This window comes from Macaca fascicularis, chromosome X, assembly GCF_037993035.2.
Source record: "Macaca fascicularis isolate 582-1 chromosome X, T2T-MFA8v1.1".
In the NCBI taxonomy this organism is placed as follows: Eukaryota; Metazoa; Chordata; class Mammalia; order Primates; family Cercopithecidae; genus Macaca; species Macaca fascicularis.
The window spans coordinates 32,594,296-32,613,143 of NC_088395.1; the positions used below are offsets into that span (position 1 = coordinate 32,594,296).

General features: G+C 36.2%; 1 protein-coding gene across 13 annotated transcripts in view; it reads right to left on the reverse strand.

Moving 5' to 3' along the window:
- DMD (dystrophin) overlaps window positions 1-18,848 on the reverse strand; it is a 2,153,717-nt gene that overhangs the window by 1,438,065 nt on the left and 696,804 nt on the right. For all 13 annotated transcript variants that reach the window (XM_015443662.3, XM_065538825.1, XM_065538826.1 and 10 more), the window contains one exon: window positions 15,493-15,616. In XM_015443662.3, the coding sequence (XP_015299148.3) occupies window positions 15,493-15,616 (124 nt within the window). The remainder of the gene's footprint in view (window positions 1-15,492; window positions 15,617-18,848) is intronic.

Here is an 18,848-nt window from a genome sequence, read left to right on the forward strand (position 1 = left end):
TGCATTCCTTTAAAAGCAAATGGTTAAGATAGGCCTGTAATCCCAGCTACTCAGAAGACCTGGGCGGGAGGAATGCTTGAGGCCAGGGGTTTGAGATCAGCCTAGGCAAAATAGAAGGACCTCCATCTCTAAAAAAAGCAATTTTAAAAAATTAGTCAGGCATGGTGGCATGAGCCTGTAGTCCCAGCTACTCAGGAATCTGAGGCAGAAGGACTGCTTGAGCACAGTAGTCTCATTAGGTTTCAATGAACTATGATTGTGCCACTGTACTCCAGGCTGGGCGACAGACGGAAACTCTTTCATATAATATGGCAATATCAGAAACAGTTTCAAAGAAAAAGTAATCATCTAGACAAGACTATTTACCAAGCACATTAAATTATGGAAATGCTTATACAATAATCCATATATTTTTACATATCTGAAAAGACTCCCTAATTTAAAGAAATAGCTACAAAGGTAAGGTTTTTTGTTTTTGTTTTTCTTTGAGACAGAGTCTTGCTTTGTCGCCCAGGTTGGAGTGCAGCGGCATGATCTCAGCTCACTGCAACCTCTGCCTCCCGGGTTCAAGCAATTATCCTGCCTCAGCCTCCTGAGTAGCTAGGATTATAGACGTGCATCACCACACCCAGCTAATTTTTGTATTTTTAGAAGAGACAGGGTTTCACCATGTTGGCCAGGCTGGCCTCAAACTGCTGACCTCGTGATCTGCCCACCTCAGTGCTTGGGGCGGAGCAGGGGAGATTATAGGCGTGAGCCACCATGCCTGGCCTGAATAAGGGTTTTTTTTTTGTTTGTTTTGTTTTTTTAATTTATTTTAAAGAGTTTCGTAAGTGGGAGACCTGACAATATCTGACTTCAAGGCTTGATACAAACTGCAGTAATCAAGACAGAGTAATATTGGCAAAAGAACAGACAGGTAAATCAATGGAACAGAATAGAAAGCTCAGAAATAGATGCACGTGAATATAATCAATTGATTTTTGACAAAGAAACAAAGGCAATGCAGTGGAGAAAAAGTCTTTCAACAAATGGCCCTGAACAATGTAACATCTACATGCAAAAAAGTTTATCTAGACATAAACCTTATACCCTTCTTTTAATTCCAATTATTTAATTCCAATTTATTTATTTTCATGTTATTCACTGGATCAACTTCATTTGAAGTTTATACTCTTGATGGTGAAATATCTGACATTATTGTGAATTTTATCACAAATTCACTTTAAAATCTCAACACTGAATATGTTTGTAAAAATGATAACATGGGCGCGGTGGCTCACACCTGTAATCCCAGCACTTTGGGAGGTCAACGCGGGTGGATCACCTGAGGTCAGGAGTTCAAGACCAGCCTGGTCAACATGGTGAAACTCTTTCTCTACTAAAAATACATAAATAATTAGCCAGGCATGGTGGCAGGCACCGGTAATCCCAGCTACTGTGGAGGCTGAGGCAGGAAAATTGCTTGAACCCGGGAGGCGAAGGTTGCAGTGAGCCGAGATTACACCTCTGCACTCCAGCCTGGGCAAGAGAATAAGACTGTCTCAAAAATAAATAAAATAAAATAAAATAAAATAACATCAACATATATTTTTGTGGAACACAGCATTACGGTTAAAAACCATGTTTTCTTGGGTACACATGGATATAAAGATGGGAACAAGAAACACTGGGGGCTACTAGAGTGGGGAGGAAGTGATGGGAAAAGGGCCAAAAAACTAGCTACTGGATACTATGTTTAGCACCAAATCTCAGTGTCACACAATATACCCATGTAACAAACCTGCACATTTACTCTTGAATCTAAAACAAAAGTTGAAATTATAAAAAATAAAAATGAAAATTAAACATACCAAAAATAAATGCAATGTTTCCACTGAATTTAGAAATTTGTGTAGCTGCTTGAAAGTAACTGTGGTATTCATATAATTCATAAAATTAATTGAAAATGAATCAATCAGAGACTCTAGAGTAAAACGTCAAACTATAAAACTCCTAGCAGATAGCTTAGGAGAAAATAGAAATGACTCAGTTTGTTGACAGCTTTTTAGGTACACCACCAAAGAGATGATCCACAAAAGAAAGAAATAATAAGTTGAATACTACTTAATTAAAATGTTCTGCTCTGTGAAAGAAGCTGCCAAGAGAAGGAAAAGAAAAGCCACAGACTCAAAGAAAATATTTACAAAAGACATATCTAGTAAAGAATTCTTATCCGAAATACACAAAGAACTCCTAAAACTCAGTAACAAAAACAAACAAATTAAAACACGGGCAGGCCGGGCGCAGTGGCTCACGCCTGTAATCCCAGCACTTCGGGAGGCCGAGGCGGGCGGATCACAAGGTCAGGAGATCCAGACCACGGTGAAACCCCGTCTCTACTAAAAATACAAAAAAAAAAAAATTAGCCGGGCGTGGTGGCAGGCGCCTGTAGTCCCAGCTACTTGGGAGGCTGAGTCAGGAGAATGGCGTGAAACCGGGAGGCGGAGCTTGCAGTGAGCCGAGATCGCGCCACTGCACTCCAGCCTGGGCGACAGAGCAAGACTCCGTCTCAAAAAATAAAAAAATAAAATAAAATAAATAAAAATAAAACATGGGCAAAAAACCTTAACAGACACCTCACCAAAGGAAGTATACAGATGGCAAATAAGCAAATGAAAATATGTTTCACATCATATGTTACCAGGGAATTACAAATTAAACAACAATGAGATACCACTACACACCTATTAGAATGGCCACAATCCAAGAACACTGATAAAACCAAAAGCTGACAGGGATACGGGGCAATGGGAACTCTCATTCATTTCTGGTACCAATGCAAAATGGTACAGCCACTTTGGAAGACAGTGAAGGTTTCTTACAAAAGTAAACACTCTACTATATGATCCAGCAATCATGCTCTGAGGCATTTACCCAAAGGAGTCAAAAATACACATCCACACAGATTCCTGCACATGAATGCTATAGTAGCTTTATTTATATTTGCCAAGACTTGGAAATAATCAAGATGTCCTTCAGTAGATGAATGTATAAATAGACTGTGATACATCCAGACAATGGAATATTATTCAGTGCTTAAAAATGAGCTATCAAGCCATAAAAAGACATGGAGGAACTTAAATGCATGTTACTAAGTTAAAGAAGATAATCTGAAAAGGCTATATACTGCAGGATTGCACCCTAGATTCCAATTCAGAATATATGATAGTCTGGAAAAGGTAAAACTATGTAAACTACAAAACAATCAGTGGTTTCTAGAGATTAGCAGAGACGGGTAGATGAACAGGAAAAGTACTGAGGATTTTTATGGCAGTGAAATTACACTGTATAATACTCTAAAGGTAAATACATGTCATTGTAAAGTTGTTTAAACTTATAGGCTGTGTGGCACCAATAGTGAATGCTAATGTAAAAACTATGAACTTTAGGTGATAATGATGTGTCAATGTAAGTTCATCTATTGTAAAAAATATCCCACTCTAGTGGAAACTACTGACAGTGGAGCAGGGTATGTGTGTGTGGGAGCAGGGTTATATGGGAAATTTTTATACCTTCTGTTCAATTTTGCTGTGAACCTATAATTACTCTAAAAATAGAGTCTATTAAAATCACAAAAAAGGTTTCATGAATTAGGAATATTGGATTCAGTACCAAGAGTACAAAATGCTAAAAAAGCCAATCATTGACAGAATAAACTCCCATCAGGAATAGCTGTAATATATAAAATACTAATTAAAACTGAGAATAAATTAAGAGTAAAATTTTTTTAAAAAACTATAAGGTGATACGTTTTTTTTAATTTTCTTAAGTACCTATATTTAGCTGAAAGATACACATTTTACATGATGCTGTGAAGGGCAACAAATGAAAACTCAGTTTCATCTAATTAGTTAAGAAACTGAAAGTGACAGACACTTTTTAATATCTTGGATTCCACTTGAAAATTTCGAAACACACAGTTTGTGGTATTTTGTGATTGTATGTTCCCAGGATCCCATTCCAATTAGCAGGTGAAACTTCTGAGTTGTCTTGAAATTCAGTTTCACAAAGACAGTAATGAATTGTTTCCAGAAACATGTGGACAATCATGGATAGTTCTAATTTGTTGGTTGAACTGAAAAGTCCATGAAAACGTAGTAGCTACAAGATCTGGTTAAAAGTAAGATCCTAGATGAAGCTCCAATATTTCTATTTTCTCAACTTCTTAATTTTTGTGATCTAAGCTATCTGTCCTTAGCAGCTTATGGCATACTTGTTTTTCACTACTTACATTTATTCTCCATTAAAAGGTAAATGTTATATGTAAAGCACCCTGAGCATCTTAGAGGAGAAAAAATAAGCACATTTAAGTAAATATGTAATGTAAATATCAAGAAAGACAGGAGGATTTGGGGTGTCCAGAATTTGAACATCAGGAAAACACACACAGATAAAAGAAAAAATATATACAACACAACACATAAAAGAAAAATGACAACAAGCTGATTAAAGTGATGTTCTCTGAGTTACCCTCTCCTATTAGAGGGGTTTCTATTTTATCTACATTGAACTTTTGCTTTAGTTTACATGAAATGATATAAAAAGTAGAATGAGAACACTATGTGGTCTTTATAAAGATTGAAAATAAACTATCAATAGCCTTCTAAATGTTATGATCATAATCTCTTTATTCTAAACTTACTGGAATCAATTAATATTACTAACAGAGAGCAAAACTTGTATTTCAGTATCTCAGGAATCATATTTGACCTTTAATATCTTGTTAGCCACATTGTTCCAGTTATTCTAATATAAATAGTAACAGTAACAACAACCACAACTACAACAAAAACAATAATCTATAAAGTAGATACTATTACTTTCCCATTTTGACAGAGGAGGGAAGTGATGCACAGAGGTCTGTGAAAATTTTGAAAACAATGCAAGAGCCACATTAAAAATGAGATTCTTTATACTACCAAATTACAGTTTACGTACATAATTTCCATATGTATGTCATAATAATTGTAAGAAAGAAGAAATCAGCATTATTGTATACCATTTTTTACAAAAGAAAATTGAGCATCAATAAGATTAAATCATGTATCAAAGGTCATCATATTAGGAAGTTTTCGATTCAATATTAGAACCCTGCTCTTCTACTTTGAATTTCAGCTTTCTTTCAGACATACTCTGCTGTTGCTAGGGGTATTTCAATGGATATTAGTCAAAAAGGTGTGAGCATATCAGAATATATATCACAGCAAACAGAGCTTATAGTTTGGATGTATTAGGGATGTTCAAGTTATTTAACTATTAATTCAGCATGGGCAACAAGGTATCAGAAGGAATGCTGGGTCACTCAGAATGGACTCTGACAGTCTATGGGCTGATTACCAACTCTGTATACAGCTCAAATAAACTGAATAACTGGTGCATAAAGCGAGACATAGACCCCAGAAAGAAGCGGTCAATGGCATCTGCATATTTGTCAATGTTTAGAAGATATCTGGGTTCTGTTAGGGCACATTTCTTTCGAGAGGAACATTGCAAAGTGAAGAGGAATATGCACACAAGTGTGCCTTGAAGAGTGTGAACGAGACAATGAAGAGTCCAGAAAACAGGCCGGGCGCGGTGGCTCAAGCCTGTAATCCCAGCACTTTGGGAGGCCGAGGCGGGCGGATCACAAGGTCAGGAGATCGAGACCACAGTGAAACCCCGTCTCTACTAAAAATACAAAAAATTAGCCGGGCGCGGTGGCGGGCGCCTGTAGTCCCAGCTACTCAGGAGGCTGAGGCAGGAGAATGGCGGGAACCCGGGAGGCGGAGCTTGCAGTGAGCCGAGATCGCGCCACTGCACTCCAGCCCAGGCTACAGCGTGAGACTCCGTCTCAAAAAAAAAAAAAAAAAAGAGTCCAGAAAACATTTCATTTCAGACACAGCTGTAGACAGTTGATTAAAAATAATAAAATTTAGTGTAATAAAGAGACGTTAAAGAAGGTACTGTAACAAGGCTTGCAGTCACCCTTTTTGCTCTGCTGTTTCCAGTTCTGTCTCTACTGCTTACCATCTGACCTTAAAAAAGTACTTCAACCTTTCTGAACCTCAATATTTTCTATGTAAAACAGCAATAAAGATACCTACGACATGGGACTTCCGAGGAGATTAAAGGAGGCTCTTTATTTCCGAAAATGAGATAGTTTTTATAGTAAAATGGGGAGCTAGGAATAATTAACCTGAGCCAAGTGATTTGACGTAAGCTAAGACTATACCAGACAAACTGAAATATGGGCTCATTCTAGTTAAAGGTAACCTCAATAATCTTAAAAAGAAGTTTAGGAAACTTTTTTTTTTTTTTTGAGACGGAGTCTCGCTCTGTCGCCCAGGCAGGAGGGCAGTGGGGCAGTCTCAGTTCACTGCAAGCTCCGCCTCCCGGGTTCACGCCATTCTCCTGACTCAGCCTCCCAAGTAGCTGGGACTACAAGCACCCGCCACCACGCCCAGCTAATTTTTTGTATTTTTAGTAGAGACGGGGTTTCACCGTGTTAGCCAGGATAGTCTCGATCTCCTGACCTCGTGATCCGCCTGCCTGGGCCTCCCAAAGTGCTGGGATTACAGGCGTGAGCCACCACACCTGGCCACAGAAACATTTTTGACACAAGAGATGATCAGAGTACCTTGTTCATGGAAATGTCCAAATAACGACACATAAAAAGTGTTTAAAAAAAAAGTTGACTAAATAAACATCACTGAAAATCTCCATTTCTCCTGGGATCTGGCCACCCATACATTTGTCCTCAAATGAAATACATGAACTTCTGTTTTAAGGTAGGTTGGATCAATAGTTCCTAAAATTTCTACCGTCTCCCATTTACTCACAGAAATATACATTAAAAAGCACAGAAAAGCACAAAAACCAAAAACAAAATCTAAAGAGAAATATTTTGCTGAAAAAGGAAGATAATTGTCCTCATTTTAAATGATTGTGTATCAAGGAGGAATACAGACCTTTCACGGGTCTAGCTTGGAAAGTAAAAACTGGTTCAAAACAAAAACAAAAACTGGCTCTCACATCTATTCTCTTACTCAGTCCCATCTAAACTGCTCTTATCAGTCTCACCATTGGCCCCCAAAGTACTACATTCAATGACTGATGTTCAGTCCTTACTTTACCTATCACCATGATTTGATTCAGCGGATTCCTTTTTCTTCTTAGAAGTATTTGCTAATTTGGCTTCATGTACTACTTGAACACAGAGTTCTCCTCCAACTTCAGAGGTCACCTTTACTCAATCTCCTTTGCAGGTTCCTAATCATGTCCCTGAACTCTCACTTTGGAGTGTCCTAGGCCTCAATCTATATTTTCCTTTGTTTAGGCCAAAAACAGAATCGTCCGCTCCTCTCTTTCTCTCAAGTCTCACATTCAATCCATCAGAAAGTCCTGTTGGCTCTAACCTCAAAACATATCCAGAAAGTGAGTTATTATGGTGCTCACTATTACCACATTAGAAAAAGTACCCCATCATCTCTGAGGGGTATGAATGTTTCAAAATAGGATACTAAAGGTCTTTATATTTCAACCTTTGTTCTCTGATTATATATTATCAACACGGCAGACAGAGACAACAGGATTCAGTTCAACTCGCTGACAACTGAGTAAAAGCTCAAGTCCTTACCATGGTCTGATCTTAATTACTTCCTTAACCTTTCTGAATTCTTGTGCTACTAAATACCTTGCTTTTCTGCTGCAGACACACGCTTAGCTGTTCCCTGATGCTACAGGCATGCTCCTGTTACACGGCTGTGCATTTATTTTTCCCCATGCCGAAAATGGCCCTAAATTAGACATTTGGACATTTTTCCCCATCAAATGCCACTTTTTCAGCTAGGCCTTTTAGTGCCACTCTGTCTACACACATACATACTCTAACTCTCATTTTATTCTACTCCTTGGAACTTATCACTAATATTCCATATGATTTACATATTAGTCTTGCTTCATTTCCATCTTTCCCACTAGAATGTAAACTATATAAGGTCAGGTATCCTTATCTATATCCTCCTCTACTCTATCTCAAGTCTCCATGAAAGTTGCTGGTACATTGTAGATACATAATAAGGCGAGCTCTATTTTAGCTTAATGCCTCCATATACAATATTATGGTCTCTCCCCTTACCCACAATGCTCTCTTAAAGTGTAAATTCCTAACAAACTCTAATAGCTCTACATAAAGTGGCTATAAAACCAGTCCATGGGGATACATGCTGCAAACTCAGTAAAGGAGGGATGGATTACATCAAAGTATTCTAGAAACTGCATATTAGATTGGGAGTTGGGCACATCCACCTTGTCTTCAGCTCAAGTCCTGACAATGGTAATAAACCATTATCTAAGTAGAAAAGAAAGAGTACCATATGCAATCCATGAGACAAAACTTGGTAGAATCTTAACTCTCTCTTTTTATTTCATGGCTCTGATATTCCACCTCCTGTGTGTATGTACATGTATGTACACATACGTACTGTGTATATACCTCTTTCCCTTATTTTCAAGACCAAGGGTATCATCTGAATACTCTTCAACCATGGTCTTCATTTTCTTTTATATATTTCATCTTCAATGAAGATTTCAATATTTCTATATTTCAATATTAGTCCAAATACCTACAGTCAGAGTTCAGTCCTCACTACTGTACAAAAAGCTATTTTGTGAAAGTCATTAATTTTCTTCTTGTTAGGAAAAATGCTTCTTACAGCATTCAGTACTGATAACGACTACAATTATCTCCTTGAAAGTACCTTGTTCATAAAAATACCTTTGCCCTTGACAATATTATCTTTCTCTTAAATTTCTTCCTCATGAAGTCATCCAGCTTTTCTGTGTGTTTTTCTATAGAGCTGTTTATCATATACATGTCTACATGCATATAAATATATTTTTAATCATAAAAGGATAAATATTTTATAACACATAATTTTTAAATTATGTTATTAACATATAGAATACTAAATACTTTACTCAATATATGCTTAACATATGTTTAGAAGCCACTACTCAGATTCTAAAATATTTAGTACACATAATTTCAAGTAAAGTATATAGAAGCTAAAAAAGGCATCAGTAAATCCACGTATCAGAAATGAGTGATTAATTATAAAATATAATATGGGCTCATGAAAATTCTTACAGATCATGAAGAATTATAAATTCTAAAATGGGTAACTTAAATGCAAAATAAAAGGCAATTAAGTTGTATAATATTCAATAAAAGGAACAAAAGTAAAATAATTTTAAGCAAAGGAACAGGGAGATTCACAAATTCCTCAATAAGTTGATTCAGACCTCTGTTCCTCCTCCTTTATTAGCACCTCTTAAAAGCCTCCTCTTTCTGTATCTTCTCTAACATTATGAAAATAAGTTATGGATCTCTATCAGTCCTACTCTGATATTATAGGTAACTAAGAATCTACTCATTTAACATTCTATAATGAAGTTTTACCCTTTGACTGAAAAGTAACTTATTCACTCAAATGTTTATTCAGAGGTTGTTCTATCCTGCATATTGGTAATAGGTCCTGTCTTAAATGTGACTGCAGAGCTGAAAAAAAATCACATACCCATAGAGTTAAATATTTATTGGGTTATGTGTTAGGCATGGGGACACTAAAAACCAAACACACACATAAAACCAAAAAAGCCATTTCATGTTCAAGTCCTGATTTCTGGAAATCAACAATGGAAATGAAGTGAAAATGACTAGAAATTAGTTTGCATAAGTAAACAAAAATTAGATCATTGCAGGCTTTATGAGAGCAATATGAAGACACTGACTTTGTCAACACTTTTCACACAAAGACAACTGGGAACATATTTGTAGATTATCAAAGTTAACCTGATTTACATGCTGCAATGAGAGAGACAGAGCATCACAGGGAACTATGGGGTTGTCTCTAAGAGTATGTTAGAAAAAGCTTATTTTAAGATGTGGGCTTGTGTTACGTGATAGGGGGCATCAAGGAAGTGGGGCTTTGTTTTGATTGGATGTTGTAAGGAAGTAGGGTAATTCTATGTTGAGTGTCCTAAAATTTGTATCTACATGGCAGAAGGAATGCAGAGAGGCTAAAGCTGTATTTAGTAAAGAAGCATGATGTGTCACATTAAAGAAGATGAGGGATATTTGGTCATCAGGGGTGGTTTGGACAATGCTATTCTTTTTGACCATATTAAGATATGATTACAAAGTGGTCTTGCTTTTATCTTGATTCATCACAACCATGGAGTGTCCCTGAATGATGCTGGCATTCTTAGCAATTGTTTATATTCAACCAGAGAACATCACAGACTAGCTGCAAGTACCAAGGCAGCATCTAGCAGTTCCAAAGCCTAATTGAAGTGCCAAGCCAGCTACTGGCTATCAGTAGCTGATTTTATCTTTCTCAAATGATTATAAACAGAGACATAACAAGATCATACTTATGTTTTAATGAGTTTGGTTTGGCAGAGGTGATGTGAAAACTTCTAAAGGAACATAACATTAGTAGCAGAGAAGACCAACTAGGGGATTGTCATCTTAAATAGAAGTAAACCATGATATTAGCTTTAATCAGGGTTTTGGTGATGGGAATAGAGAGAATTGGACATTTTCAAGAGCTGTTAAGGAAGCAGGATTAATTGAACTTGTCAAAGATTGGACTTGTGAATGGTAGAAAAAAATCTAGATGACCCAGTTAGCTTTCAGGTTTCTGGATTAGGCTGTTTGCAGGGTGAAAGGAAGGAGAAAGAATAAAGGAGGTCTGGGGAAATAATGAGATTTAAGATATCAGGCAAACATCAATTAAAATTGTCTATTAGGCAGTCAGATATATCACCCTCGGTTTTTTTTTCTTTTTTTTATTATTATACTTTAAGTTCTAGGGTACATGTGCACAATGTGCAGGTTTGTTACATATGTATACATGTGCCATGTTGATATGCTGCAACCATTAACTCGTCATTTACATTAGGTATATCTCCTAATGCTATCCCTCCCCACTTCCCCCTCCCCGGTGAAGGACCGGTGTGTGATGTTCCCCTTCCTGTGTTCAAGTGATCTCATTGTTCAATTCCCACCTATGAGTGAGAACATGCGGTATTTGGTTTTCTGTTCTTGTGATAGTTTGCTGAGAATGATGGTTTCCAGCTGCATCCATGTCCCTACAAAGGACACAAACTCATCCTTTTTATGGCTGCATAGTATTCCATGGTGTATATGTGCCACATTTTCTTAATCCAGTCTGTCACTGATGGACATTTGGGTTGATTCCAAGTCTTTGCTATTGTGAATAGTGCCGCAATAAACATATGTGTGCATGTGTCTTTATAGCAGCATGACTTATAATCCTTTGGGTATATCCCCAGTAATGGGATGGCTGGGTCAAATGGTATTTCTAGTTCTAGATCCTTGAGGAATCGCCACACTGTCTTCCACAAGGGGTTTTAAGAAAGAGGTTTTAAGAAAGAGGTGTGAACTAAAGATACATATTGGGGGAGGGTTCATTCGAAAATAGATACTATTTGAATGGGAATGAATGAGGATATCCAGAGAAGAAAAACAAGGACTGTGAAGAATACCAATATTAAAGAAAAACTGAATTGGAACAAATGGACAAAAATGTGAAAGAATTAATCAGGAGAAAGCAGTATCCCATAAGCCAAGTGAGGAAAGAATTTCATGAGGGCAAAGAGGTTAATAGGTTCTAGTTCTACAGAGGGACTGAGTAAGATAAGGCACGTATATTCACATGTGTGTTTACAGGCGAGGACACTTTCTTAAAGATGAAAACACAACCAGTTTAAAGGCTGATGATAAAGAACCGGGACATAGATTTTTGACAATCTGGATATACAGCTGAATGGAAGCAGGTGGCTTAATACACAGTCAGGGATGCTGCTGAGAACATACACACAGAGATGAACCTCAACCAGGTGAAGCCTAGCCTCTTCCACCAAGGCAGGTGGGAAAAAAAAGAGAGAGAGAGAGACAATGAGCACAAATACCCACAATCTGAGAAATATTATTTTGACTAAAGTAGGAGATGAAGTCATTTACTGTGAATGACGGGGAAAGTTTAGGTACCCCACAAAGCTTGAAATAATTGTTGAGAGAAACTAAGGAGAAAATATACTTAGGATGAACGGAAAGCTTATGAAGAACTGCTGGTTTTGTTAAAATATGTTATTAAAGAAATGGAGTAATGCCTGACAATGACAACATCTACGTATAATCACGACAGCAGGTAGCTGAATTGAGGAGATGAGAGAAACAGAAGCTTTTAGCAACAGCAGGAGAGCCCACAGGGATGCTGAAATGACTAAGAATGAAAGAACAACTTGGGTGAAAAAGTCTACTAACCTAGTGCCAAAGTCTTCAATGAGAAAATATGATAAAATGGTAGATAATAGATGGCCAGAAGTCATTAACTGCAAGGAAAGAGGTATTTTTACATCAAGAGAGCAGTATCTTTGGAATTGTCTCTGTTAGGTGAGGGAGTCAGTCATTCTAAAGTAGTGGGGGTACAAAAGAGGGATGAGTCACAGTGCTGTTTTTGAGGGTAAAAGTGGTTTCCATGTATGAGTAGAATAAGTACACAGGACAGAAGTCTTGTCTGGAAAAAGGGTTTGAGCCTGCCGAGTGAGAGAGTGTAGGAAAGCACAGGAAGTGAAGCAAGGACAAGAAAGTGCAAAAGAGCATAGAGAGAAAGATAGAAGAAAAGATAGACTCGAGGTACATATACTCTGGGTAGTAAACACAGATAACAGAGATAGGAGAAAATGGAAGAATTAACTGGCTTGATGATTTCCAGCGGGAGTTAGTAAAAAGTTGATTCCGAAAGAGTGTAATCAAATGTAGATCCCATGAAGAGCCCAAAACCAGATGACCATAACAACTTGATAGGCAGGTTTTCAAGAGAAACTGGTACAAGCTCCAGATTTTCAGACACCTTATCAAACCCCCTTGCGATCGGAGAAGGCCATTTTTTTATTACCAATTTACGTTACCATGTGCTCACTGAAGTAATTTGAGTAGTTAGAATCTGTTAATTCAGCTAAAAAGTCTGAACTGTGGTGACATTAAAAGAATGTGAGAGGGAACCGCTAGGTAAAGCCCAAGATTGTGTCCTAGAATATTGATTCTCAAGCCTTTATGTGCATAGGCTTCGCTCCTGGAAAATGTTCAAAGGCAAATTTTGATTTACTAGTTCTGAGATTCTATATTTCTGACAAGCTCCCAGACAATGTCAATATTTGTGGTCCAGGGCCATTTTGATTAGAAAGCTTCCCTAGAAATCAGCTTTTAAATAAGTGCATTTTGTTAATTATATGAATAAAACACATGGCAAATATACAAGGAAAAAAATTATGCTTCGGTTTAAAAGTTCCATTTTTTAAAATATGTGAAATTGAACTGATAATGGCCTATGATATGCTAATTGACTAAAAGCATTTGAAAGGAGTAAATGAAGAAATCAAGTGGAAAAAGAAAGAGTTGGTAATATTTAGCCATTTTTATTAATACCACTCAAGTTCGTGACACGAGCCTGCCATGAGTTCAAAATAACCTATATAAACTGACAGGTGATATAGTAAGAAAATTAATGTATACCTAAACTGAATATCCTCCATCATTACTATGTATTTCTCTTGAGGATTTTTAATACATATACATTATATTGAGCCTGAGGGAAACATCAAGGTAAATCATTTCATGTCCTATTTCAGTAGGCAATTAAGAACGATGTTGTTATTTCAGAAAATGAGAGTTCAGGGCGATAAAGGGGACTCACAAGGTATCAGAAAACCAGTTATAAAATATTGTACATTTTTGAGCACTTTTAGTCTGTCATGCTCCCACTATTGATAAAATGCAAATCGTTCAAAGGCACATGTAACACGAACTTTTATGATTTATATTCCTGAAATACTGGAACTCAATTTTCCTGCCTGATCAAAGCTGTTTTAAGATAAAGAAACAGACTATCAGACAGAAACCTATAAGAATCAAATCAATAACCATTTTTAATTAGTTGATAAAATGCCAAAGGTGATTCATATTTTTTGTGGTCAAATATGTGACACGAACTTTGAAAATCAGAGTTTAATGTTCTCTAATTAGTGTTCTACTACTCAGATAATTTCCCTCAAAAATCATAGCAAACAATATACCTTCAAAGAAGTAAACTTGAAAAAAGACATTTTGCCAATTTTCTACAATTACATATTATCTTTCAGTTTAATTTTAAAACTCAAACATTAGTAATATAATCATATTTCTCATTTCTTGAAACTGTTTAGAATAGTCTATTATAATGCTGACAACATGTCTTATAAAGTTAATAAATAATTTAAAATAACTTTCCAATTTATAAATAGTTAACTCTAAGAAGAACTGGTGATGAAATTGTCTCCCCTTTTTCAAGCAGCCTAAATATAGATTTTTTTCCAGAATATATATATATATATTTGTTTTTCTCCAAAAGTTCCAACCCCAACAGCAAACATTAGCTTGTAACTGAGGTAATGTTGTATTTGTAAAAATACAATAGATTTTGAACTTCAGGATTTGAATCCTAGAAAGAAAAAGCAGAGCTAATGTACACATTTAGATGTGACCTTCCCATGGATAGAATTACTTTTCATTCATAATCACTGCTTTTTAGCTTGCGTATTGTATTTACTCTGCCTGTTAGAAATTCTTTTACAAACTGTTGCCGATCATATACAAAGATGCATGTTTTATAATTGTTGAAGTCGAAAAATTAAAGCTTTGACAATTTCCCTAAAGATGAAGCAGCTTATATTAAATTAATAAAACTTCCTATTTGTGAAGGTCAAAATTATACCATCTCAGAAGGGAATAACAACAACAAAGCATCTGTTACCACATGTAAATACTGAGAAAGGCTGCACATCTTTTAGTTAAGGTAATACACAAATACCTGGGAAATTTAAATACCTTATAATATATGACAGGGATTGATGACTATAAAGAATAACTTTTTGATAATAGTGAGCATATAAACATGGTCCTAAGTATAGTATCTATATTATTCTATTCTATTTTACACTATTCTACTCTACACAATTCTGCAAGCTTGCTAAGGCCTAGCCTTGAGGTAACTGAACAATATATTAAAGAAATCAACATGAATTCATGTTATAAAATTGTTAATTTACAGTTAAATAATATGTAAGTTAAGGTAAGTTTATGAAAGGCATCCCTAGTCAGTCACAGAAGAATCCAGAAAGATTTCTCTAGGCTAAACTTTGATTTTGCTTGCTATCTAAAATATACTTTAAAGATATATTATTTTATCTTTAAACATTTTATCATTTAACATTTTATCATAATGCATATTTAAAATTTTATCATATTGCATTAATCTATCAACTAATAGAATCACAGATAACAAAGCACGGAGTTTACAAGCAGCACAAAATGTGCACACATATAAAAATTAATGCATAACCTACATTGACTTTTTCTTTTAAGTCTGAGAAGTTGCCTTCCTTCCGATAGATTGCAAATTCAGGACTCTGCAACACGGCTTCTGAGCGAGTAATCCAACTGTGAAGTTCAGTTATATCAACATCCAACCTAAGACAGCAAAAAATAAAAGTCATTATTTCTTATCTCTTTCTTCTATATAAAAAAAGGAATTTATCCGCATTTATCATTCTTTCCTCAATCTGAGACTCCTGCCTGATGCCTCTATTAGTATTAATAGCACCACTATTTTCCCCGTTAGGTAGACTCAAATTTGGAGTCAGCTTTGATCTAGAGTCTTATGATCACAGAGGTCATTTTATTCACCTCAATGTAAAAATCACTTCTACAATATCTCCTGTAAGCTATTACCCAGCCTCTGCTTGAATGTTTGCACTATTTAAAAAAGTACTACCTCCCAAGATAACCTTTTGTTTTTGGAAAGTATTTACGAGAAAAAAGAAATTCCTGTTGGTGGTCACCATTGAACCACATGCTCTTCTGTAGTCTCCAGTCATATTGCCTCTGGGTTTGGCCACGTGACTTTCTGTCACAAATGGGACAACAGTAAGAGTATTGCAAGTAAGGTTTTGATAAGTGCTTGCATGTCAGAGCTTGACTTTTTAGAGCACACACCCTGAGAAGGCAACAATTATATAAGAAGTACAATGACCTTGAGGAGATCATGTTTTAAGGAAGTTTAATCTATCCATGTGAAGAGGCCACATGAAGAAGCATGGGGCACCAAGAATGCAAATAAAGCCCTCTGTGACCCATCTCAATGCCAGCTGAAGACAGACAAATGAGTGCTCCAGTTGATGCCACATAGAGAAAAGAAATGCCCAAAGGGCACTGCCCAAGTTGAAGAACTGTGAGAAATAATAAGTGCTGCTTTAAGTCACTACATTTTGGTGTAAGTGGTTATGCTGCCATAAATATCAGATCACCTATCCTGTTATTTTCAAACTTTTTTTTTTCTTTTTTTGCAGAAATCTTCGGAGCCACCAGGGATAAATTATTCATTATAATCAGGTGATTTAGGTGTAGAAGAGCCAAAATATGGACTCAACCCAAGTGTCTAATAGAATAGTATTAAGCCTTTAAGAATATGAATATCCTTTCATTTGCAGCAACATATATGAACCTGGAGGAAATCATGTTAAGTGAAATAAGCCAGGTGTTATGACATGATCTCATTTACATGTCTCAAATACATATGACATATCTCAAAGACATATGACATGTCTCAAATATGACATGATCTCATTTACATGTGGAATCTAAAAAAAATCAAACTCAAAGAAACAGAAGACAGTGTTAGTTTCCAGGAGCTGGTGGGGGTAGAGAATAGTTGGAAAGATATTGGCAAAAGGATACAAAATTATAAATATTTGAAATCAGCTCTTTAAATTCATCAGTAGATACCTGATCGTCAGCCTACCCTATGCTTAGTCACTTCAGCGGATATTCTATGGTTTGTTGGTATCTTAGTTTCCTTAAGTTTGGTACTTAAAGGAAACATATCAGTAGTGTGTAGTATAAATAAGGAAGAATAGACAATTATCTTTTTGGTTTATAATACTTTCATTGATATAGTCCATGATTTCAATAAATATTTTCACTTCAATATTAGACTTTCAACTCACATTGCAATTCAATTGAGTTAAAACTTCTAGAATGTTTTCACATAAACTATCATTAAACCAGTTATATCACAACCTAATTACTATCACAAACTTGTGACCTGGTCTATTGAACTCCAATTTCAGGACTTTGAATCATATAAACCTGTTAGAATTTCTCACATTAGTTGCAGGCTATTGTTTTAAAATTAAACAGATACAGAACTTAATGGAACACAAAGCCCTTACAAAAACATATTCTCATTTTATATTCTTACAAAATTCTTTGGTTGGGTAATCACCAATTCCAACTGCCCATAGGATGAGATGGCGCTTCAGAGAAATTAAGTTAATTGACCTCAGTACCATGGATCAGAAACTTATTTTATCTAGTTCACCATCATGTCCTTCCACATCAAAAAGGGGATGGTTCATAGCATACAGATTGAGTTGTTATTTATCAGGGCTATCCAACTTGAAATTAAGAGACTAGGGATCTTGATTCCTCTAAATTCCATGTCATTGAATGTCAGTAAGTTATCTGTGTATCCATTATAAATGTTTATGGATTTTTATTGTGTGATATATGATTTTTATCTTTCCTATATATTTTATCCACAAGTTTGATTATCAGGTTTCTATTTCTTCATTCATAATGTTGATTAAAATATAGAGTACAATTACATGCTGTAAAAATCTTTCTCTCACACTCTCTTCAGCAATGTTAACTCCTTGAATAAATACTCTCCTACTATGGTCATTTGGTAACCTACCGAAACGAGTACATCATTTATGCAGATTTATCATCACAATGTCTTAAAACATTTTCATTTTTGCTTTGGCGCAACATAAAATTTCCTGTGTCTCTCAATCTGCAAGCATCTACTTGCCAGTATATTGGACAGAGGAGTACTGGAATGTTAATACTTCAGGGGTGACCCTTAACCAGTGAGAGCTTGGAATTGGTGGATCAATATCCCAGCTCCCTTGCCCCTCAGTTAGACAATACTGAAGTATGATACACACAGTGTCTCAAAGGGTTCCCTGCATGATTGAGCTCCAGTTCCTTCCAGCAATAACCTGATCCCTAAATGTGTGCCATCCTTTATTGGCTACTTTATTTTTCTTATCTCACTTCCCTACTTTGATTCCTGGGGTCACTTTCCAAATAAACTGCTTGCATCTGAATCTTTCTCTTCAGATCTACTCTTGGGGCAACCCAAACTAAGGCAATAATCAACACCCTCAAATGAACCTAGCATCCTGCCATACTTTTTTCTTTTTTTTTCCCCCCAAGTTGGGCTCTGAGTCTCTACAGGAACTATTTAAAACCTTTTTTCAAAGCTCTGGCCCATCCTCTTTCTGCAGCTCTCTCAGCAGATGATCTTGTTCTCTACCTTATAGAAACAAGTAGAATTATCAGAGTAGAACTTTTGCACTTCCTATTTCCAAACACCATCAGATCTTCATGTGTAGCCACCATTCTCATTCCATTCTCTTACATTTGAGTTTCCCTTCTTTTAATTAAAATCATTCCCACTACCTACATTTTGAACTTTATTCTCTTACTTTTGCTCGAGCATCTGAGTCCATCCATTTTCTAATATTTATTTGAGACGGAGTCTCACTCTGTCACCAGGCTGGAGTGCGGTGGTGCGATCTGGCCTAACTGCAACCTCTGCTTCCCGGGTTCAAGGGATTCCCCTGCCTCAGTCTCCCAA